Source organism: Solanum tuberosum, unplaced genomic scaffold (genome assembly GCF_000226075.1).
Source record: "Solanum tuberosum cultivar DM 1-3 516 R44 unplaced genomic scaffold, SolTub_3.0 scf00208, whole genome shotgun sequence".
Taxonomy (NCBI): Eukaryota; Viridiplantae; Streptophyta; class Magnoliopsida; order Solanales; family Solanaceae; genus Solanum; species Solanum tuberosum.
The window spans coordinates 90,212-98,135 of record NW_006239132.1 but is presented as its reverse complement, the minus strand read 5'-3'; the positions used below and the strand labels follow the sequence as shown (position 1 = coordinate 98,135).

Here is a 7,924-nt window from a genome sequence, read left to right as displayed (position 1 = left end):
TCGCCACTAAAGGTCAAGTTCTTTTGTAGTGAATCTTAGTTGGCAATGCTTAGGTGGAGGGATTAGTCCCATGTGGCTTGCCACGTCACTAAAAAATTGGGGTGTTAACTCTTGAGGATATTTGTGGTCTCCTGAGATAACTGGGGGGGTATTTTTGATCCCAAAATGTAATGAAGGGTATAAGTGGTCTATTTCGCATAGTTCAGGGGCAATTTTGACCCTTTTCCGTAATTTCAGGATACTAGTAATATACAGACTGTATACCATTTGAATACACCATTTGGAAGCTATATTACACATTGAGTATAATAGTTTTCGAGATGACAGTTATATACAAACTGTATACCAATTGGATTCAACATTTAGACTTATTGATATTACTGTGTATTACTAACTAGAAATAAAAAGAATACCAATTTATAGTTCATAAACCAACTTTGTCTTATAATTGGTATCCCAACTCTACACTTATGGCATCCAAATTCATTCATGATTGATTTTTTTACTTCATATTCTAACACAAAAAATAAAAAAATAAAAAATGAATGAAGTTGGTATCCAACCTGTATAAATACCTTGAAGATATGATTATGCCAATGTAAAATAGTGATTATTGTATTTTGTAACAACCTCAATTACATCTTGTTTTATATTTATTCAAGTTGGACACCTAATGGATACCAAATTATTACTAATTGTAAATTATATTCTCTTAACAAGCATGTATTAAGTACTTTAAAGATGTATGAAATTGATATACAATTTGTATAAATACTGGAAGAAACGAATCTGGCAATCTAAAACAACGATCATTAACTTTTGCACCATCATTAATTACATCTTGTTTTATTTTGATTTAGAGTAGGACACCAGTTGGATACCAAATTGATACTCATATAAACTTACATTAAATAATATCAACTGCTATTAGGATACCAAATGCATACCATAATTACCTTATATAATTATCACTAATATGAACACTATCTTATATATTAAACTGGAATGAATTTTATTTCCAGCAGTATGCAATTTGTATGATTAATGAATGAATCTTGTATAAAACATGAACAATATATTAAACACTTAGCTGTAATGCATTTCATGCCAATTCTGTTTCATATCAAAACAAAACATGAGTCTAAAAGACAAACAAAATAATTTTTTTATATATTTTATACTAACAGGTGGACATCGATCACTAACTATATATTTTATCTCTATATCATTAATATTAATATCTATCATAAGCTGCAATTTTATTGCACTTACTAGACCACTATACAAACTAGAAGATTCATAGATAATCCCCTCCATCTGAAAAACAACATATTTCCCTGTTTCATTAAACAAAAATAACAGTTAGTTTTCCATAATACAAAACAATTATAAATATGGTGTATTTATATTAACTTTTCATACCAAAGATAATACAAATTTAATCCACAACTTCATTCTACTCACAAAAAAATTACACACACTCAAGATATTTTCCTGTTTCATTAAAAAAAATAACAGTTAGTCTTACATAATACAAAGCAATTATAAATATGTTGTATTTATATTAACTTTTCGTACCAAAGATAATACAAATTTAATCCACAACTTCATTCTACTCACACAAAAATTACACACACTCGTCATTACTTATTCATACAAATATCATTCAGACAGTATACCAAAATTCATACCATAAAAAAGATTTCATAAAAAAAAAACATTTCACATTTCATACCAACTTAATACACATTTCATACAAATAATCATACTTCTTGCTCATTTTTTTTTTACACAATACAGTATAATTTTTCATACCAATTTCATTCTATTCACACAAAATTACACACAATAGTCATTATTTATTCATACAAATATCATTCCAAACAGTATACAAGAATCCATACCATAAAACACATTATATAAAAAATAACATTTCACATTTCATACCGACTTAATACACTTTTCATACAAATCATCATACTTCTTACTCATATTTTTTACACAAAAGTAAATACATTTTCATACCAATATCATTTCAGTTACTATATCAAATTCATTCCAGCTTATACATTTTATTTATATATATTTTTTAAAACAGTAATCCATAGATTAATTTAAATCTGCATACCGAATCCCTCTCATTATTATTATCAAATTGACTAAAGAAATTCCAATTTCATAACAATGTTACAATAAATTTCATAACTTTACAACGATAAAACTATTAATATTCTATACATTTATAATCAAATCATTCATATATTAAGCCAATTTTGCACGAAATCATGATATAGTCAATATACAAAATAACCAAAAAAAATAAAATAGAAACGTACTAACAAAATCATAGAATGTCATTAATTACAGCTTCACATAAATTAGTACGTATTATGAACTAAATGGTTGATTTATACAAAAGAACATCACAACTTAAATATAGTATACAAAAATAAAATTACAAAATGTGATTTACATTTTCATCGCTCTTTTTTATTTATTATATATTTTAGTAATATACAAATACAAACAATAAATCATAAACAATACTAACCTGAAGGATCCCATCTTCCACCATGTTTAATTAATATAGATAAGGAGTCGTCCATCACAACAAAATGAAGATTTTTCAAACAAAAAAAAACGAAGAGAGAGAAACGTTGAAGAAAATGGATAAATCAGATTTTTTTATTAATTTTAATAAATTAGAGTGAATTAAGGAAGATAAATATTCCTAATCAGTTTGAATCTCCTTAATTTATGCTAATTAAAAATTATCATCAATCAATTCAAATTTAATTAATACTCCTATTTCCCTTCTTTTTTTTTATTCAAAATCATTTTATTTTCCTTTTTTATCTTTTTATTTTTTACAAAATAGATTTTTACAATTACTTAAAAATCTTTTTTTTTTAAAAAAATGTTACAACCTAAAAAATTTTAATTTTACAACTTGAAAGTTATATTCTACTGCTACAACTTAAAAATATTAGTCTAATATTTGTCATTTATAAAATTTTCACTTAATTTTTCTATACCTACAATTTGATCCACTATCTATGAACCCTCAATAATGCCATAAGTTTTCCTTTTTTCTTAATAAAATATTTAGAAAGAAACTCACAAGTTAAATTATTCAAAAGTTAATAAAATACGTATAAAATCAATAGCATCTTTGGCTTCTATTTCATCACACTGATTGGTTACTATTTGATTTTTTTTTTAAAAAAGGAGTTAATAAAATATGTATAAATTCCAAATCATACCAACGTCAATTATTAAAGGGATTTGAAGCTCAAGTTGATAAATTAATTTATCGCAAATAAATTTTATTTTTGAGTAGGTGATATCTCTCGAATATAAGTTTTGGGGCTATTTATAGATAAGATTTGAGCTAATTTTGAATTAAATTTTAGTCTTAGTTTATTGAAGTTTGAAGTTACATTTAGTATTTATATCAAAAGTATCTTAAAATTTACAATGAATGGTATGAAAAATGTATTTTATGACGTTTAGTTATGTTAAATTTTCAGAAACTAACATAAAATTTATACGCTTATAAACAGATTTCATACATGAGTAATGAGTTATGTGTGTGTTGTTTTTTTTCAAAAATTTAATATGAACTTTATAAAAATCCATATATATTCATATAGAGTTAATAATAAAATTGTGAAAAAAAATCAAAATGTTGGGCGATTTCATACAAATTTTGTATAGTTTTCATACCTGAAAAAAGTGAGCAAATTTTAAGAAAATTTTTATGCTTTAGAATGAATTTTTTAAACCTCAGAGTGAAATTTTGTACTTCCTCTGTTACTATTTATTTGTTCATTCTTTTACTTGATGCACCTATTAAGAAAATAATAATTAACATAGTTAGTTTATTATTTTACCTCTATTAGTTGATAGAATTTCAAAATCAATTTATTCATTAAAGAGGTTTTACATTATTCAAAAATAGTAACTCTCTAAATAAATTAAAGATATAATAAATAAAAAATATTATCTTTTGTTAATTTGTCAAACCGCTTAATTATTTATCGCCCCCTAAATAAGTGACGACTATCGGATGCATGCATTTATTTCGTGGTGAAACTGATGATATTATTAATACAACTATCCATTATTCCATTTAATACAAATTAAATTAACCCTCTCCGTCCTCGCTTAAATATTTATTTCTTTTAGTCTTTTCAAATTGAACTAAAGTTATATTTCAAGCTAATACCTCAACTTTTTTAAAGAAAAAAATATGTATTTTTATGTTAACTAAATAAAAAAATGATATTATTTTTAATTATACGTATCAACCTCAACTAGCTAGGAGGTTCAAAATCTATATGTATACATAAAAAATAAATCATTATATATATACCATGTAATTTTTTGTATACCTCCTCGCTACCCTCAAGATTTGTCCATGCATATTGAGAGAAATTTAATTTGCAGGCGTTTTAGCAAAATAATTAAATATAGCATGCGATACGATTTGTACCCTCAAAATTAGTATATTGACATCAAAGTTATAATTTGAAGCCAAGTTAAGGGTCCAATTTATGTATTATGCCTTCTAGATTCTACAAAAAGTATGATTTGAAATAATTTTAATGTAAAACTTGATCTATATATACTTGTTTTACTTTCTCAATTTTTTGGATCGAACCTATCCGTTGATCTTCTAGTCAGTCAATTTTCTTTTTTCATTATTTTTAGTAGTGTTTATGTTCTCTTAACCTTATGCTTACTATTTTGTTGATTCTCGAGAATAAATAGATAATTACTTATTGAACTTGAGATTATAAGAAGGTTAGAGATAGAAGTGTCTAAGGATGAATTTGTGGCTAGGATGAAAATTATATGACTTTACTGTCCTTCATTGCATTCATAACTTCCTCTCTTATGCTTCCCTTTTATGACCTTCCACTCCTTTTCCTTCTTCTCATAATGATTGATTTTAAAATGTGTGGTAAATGAAAGGTATGATTATGACGATATTGGAATATGAAAAATAATTTTTAAAGATATGGTTTGAATGCTAGTTGGGCCTTGAACACAAATAATTTTTTTCTAAAAATTTGATAACATATTTAAGTAGTCTATTTTTAACATGGTATGGTGCTAAAAATAATCCAACTACAGTAAGGCTGTAAATGGCACAGATTATAAAGTCAATAATGAAGCCATACATTGTCCACCTTACCTATTGCTTCCGATAGACTATGATTCTTGCAAAAACACACCAAACGAGTTATTTTCATGCTACATATCTAAAATTCAGACTATACACGTGATAAGAAAGCAATTTCAATTGTTTATCCAATTGTTATTTTTTCCGTTTTAATTAGCGGTGATAATTGAACGGCTTAAGCTATAATTGAACGGGATACAATGGATCAAGCCAACAAATCAGCTAAGATCCATTTCAATTAAAATTTGTTTGCATCAAAATCAATTATTCAATTTTTACTAAGTTTTTATTATTTAATTGTTTTTTATAAGATTTTAGTACCTAATAAAATTATTATCTCTCTTTATTATGGCTAGATTGTTTATGAGTATGGTTAGAAAATCAAACTGACCCACAATCCAAATCAAACCGATCTAAAAAAATTGACATTTGATGTGGTTTAGTTTGGTTAGTTAGGTTTGGTTTTAAATTTTGAAAATCGATACTATTTGATTTGGTTTTACTTAAAAAACTACAAAAGTCCCACATTGGTGGTTAATGAGATGGATGGACTCCTTATAAGGCTTGGACAATCCTCCTCCCTTTGAGCTAGCTTTTCGGGTGTGAGTTAGGCCTAAGACCTAATTTAACAGGGTATCAGAGCAGGGTCATTTCACCCAATGTTGGGGGCCCCAAAATTGAAAAATTGCACATGCACCAGATGCTAAGCACTGGGCGTGAGGTGGGGTGTTAAAAAATGACAAAAGTCTCACATTGGTGGTTAACGAGATGGGTGGACTCATTATAAGGCTTGGACAATCCTCCTCCCTTTGAGCTAACTTTTGGAGTGTGAGTTAGGCCTAAGACATAATTTAACATGCTATACTAAAAAAAATACCCCCAAAAATAACCAAATCGAACCAAGAAATTATATATATATAAATTTTGTAATTGCTTAAATATTATTCATAAGTAAAATATAAATATTTTGTTAAATTTTAATTAACTTAAGTCTTTAACTTTTCATTTCCTTAAGCCCAACAATTAAATTTTAGTCTAACTATTAAACTCTTAAGTCCATCAAAATCCATTACTATAGTCTTTACCTATCACACCTCACATCATATAGTCACACTTTCTCTTAATTGAATCACTTTGTTCGTGAAATAATAAGACACAATACATAAACATGCCCTTTAACTTGGCCTTTGTTGATAACTATGCCCTCCAATTTTGAGTGTCTGTAAGTAAGCACTTAAACTTGTATAAAGTTGAACAAATAGATACATATGTCCTACGTGACGTCCTACATTGAAATATCATATCTTGCATGGTGTCCTACGTGTATTATGTCATGTAGGACGTGTGTGTCTACTAGTTCAATTTTATACAAGTTTAACTGTCTACTTGTGCACACCCAAAGTTGGAGGATATATATATGTTAGTTGAAGCCAAGTTAAATGGTACATTTATATATTATAACTCTAGTATTGTTTAATTGAGTCCACGGTAGCTTTCCTATGGATTGTTCATGTACTTGGTATTTGTGTCTATTGAGATGTGTATGCCTTCAAAAATTTATTACTTTCAAAGTGAAAGAAACCTCAAAACCCGAACAAAATCGACACTAACCAAACCGATGGTTATTTTTTTCATTTGGTGTGATTTGATTTTAGAAATTTAAAACCGACTTTATTGATTTGGTTTTGATTTTCGCCAATAACCATTCCAAATCGAACCATGAATATCCCAAGCTATATATAAAACAAATCAAATTTTTTTTTTTAAAAATCTTTCAAAAAAATATTTTGACAAAATTTTTCATTAGTTCATTTGGGCTTACACATCAATCCATTGTTATTGAGTTGAGCTAATAAATAGGTTGTTCAATAATCCGTCCAAACTTAAATGAGTTCGGCTACCTGAGATTGATTTTGTCACCCCTAGTTTTAACCTACATTTTTTTACTGAGGAGGTTCAAAATTCACCTTAAATTTCTAGTTCAAATCAAATCTTAAGCACCATATTTTTATATTTCAAACCCCCTTACACCTTGTTTGGATTGTTGTTACATGTTGTATTGTATTATTAGTTTAAATACAATGTTTGGTTTGATCATTATTTAAATTTTATTGTATCGCATAGTTTAAATTCATCCTTAGGTAAAGGACAAAGAGTCTCATTTTGTGTAACTACTGATTTGATATGATCTCATCATCACCTTAATATTTTCTCCTTATTTTTATCTTTAATTATTACTTAATAATCTTAGTTTTTCCTTTAGTTACCTTACATTTTTATAATCACTCTACCCTATTTAATTTTTTAAGATTATCATTCAAATAATAGGCTTATCATTCAAATAATAGGTGTGTAAAAATAAATAACGACAAAAAATGATACAATCTATCCAAACATTATATTCACTAAAACAATACAATATGATATATTATAAAATTACAACAACAAATAAAAAAGAGAGGAGTTAAGAACATGTAACATGTGGATTTGTCTATATCTTTATCTTGCTAGCTAGTATTTTTTTTTGGCTATAAATAAGAGACTCATTTCCATTGGATTTTCACAACAAAAACTCATCATCTCTTTTTATACTTTTAATTTTTTCTCTTATTCATCATCATGTTTGGTCAAATTACGGGTGGACTATTTGGTGGTCCTGATGACTCAAAGAAAGTTAAAGGAACTGTGGTGATGATGAAGAAAAATGCTCTAGATTTTACTGATCTTGCTGGTTCT

General features: G+C 26.9%; 1 protein-coding gene across 1 annotated transcript in view; it reads left to right on the top strand.

The window, feature by feature from the left end:
- Positions 1 to 7,768: 7,768 nt before the first annotated feature.
- Positions 7,769 to 7,924, top strand: part of LOC102598541 (probable linoleate 9S-lipoxygenase 8-like) — a gene marked incomplete in the record, with an annotated part of 11,969 nt that continues 11,813 nt past the window's right edge. The window contains 1 exon segment of the mRNA NM_001288240.1: positions 7,769 to 7,924. Within this exon segment, the coding sequence (NP_001275169.1) occupies positions 7,808 to 7,924 (117 nt within the window).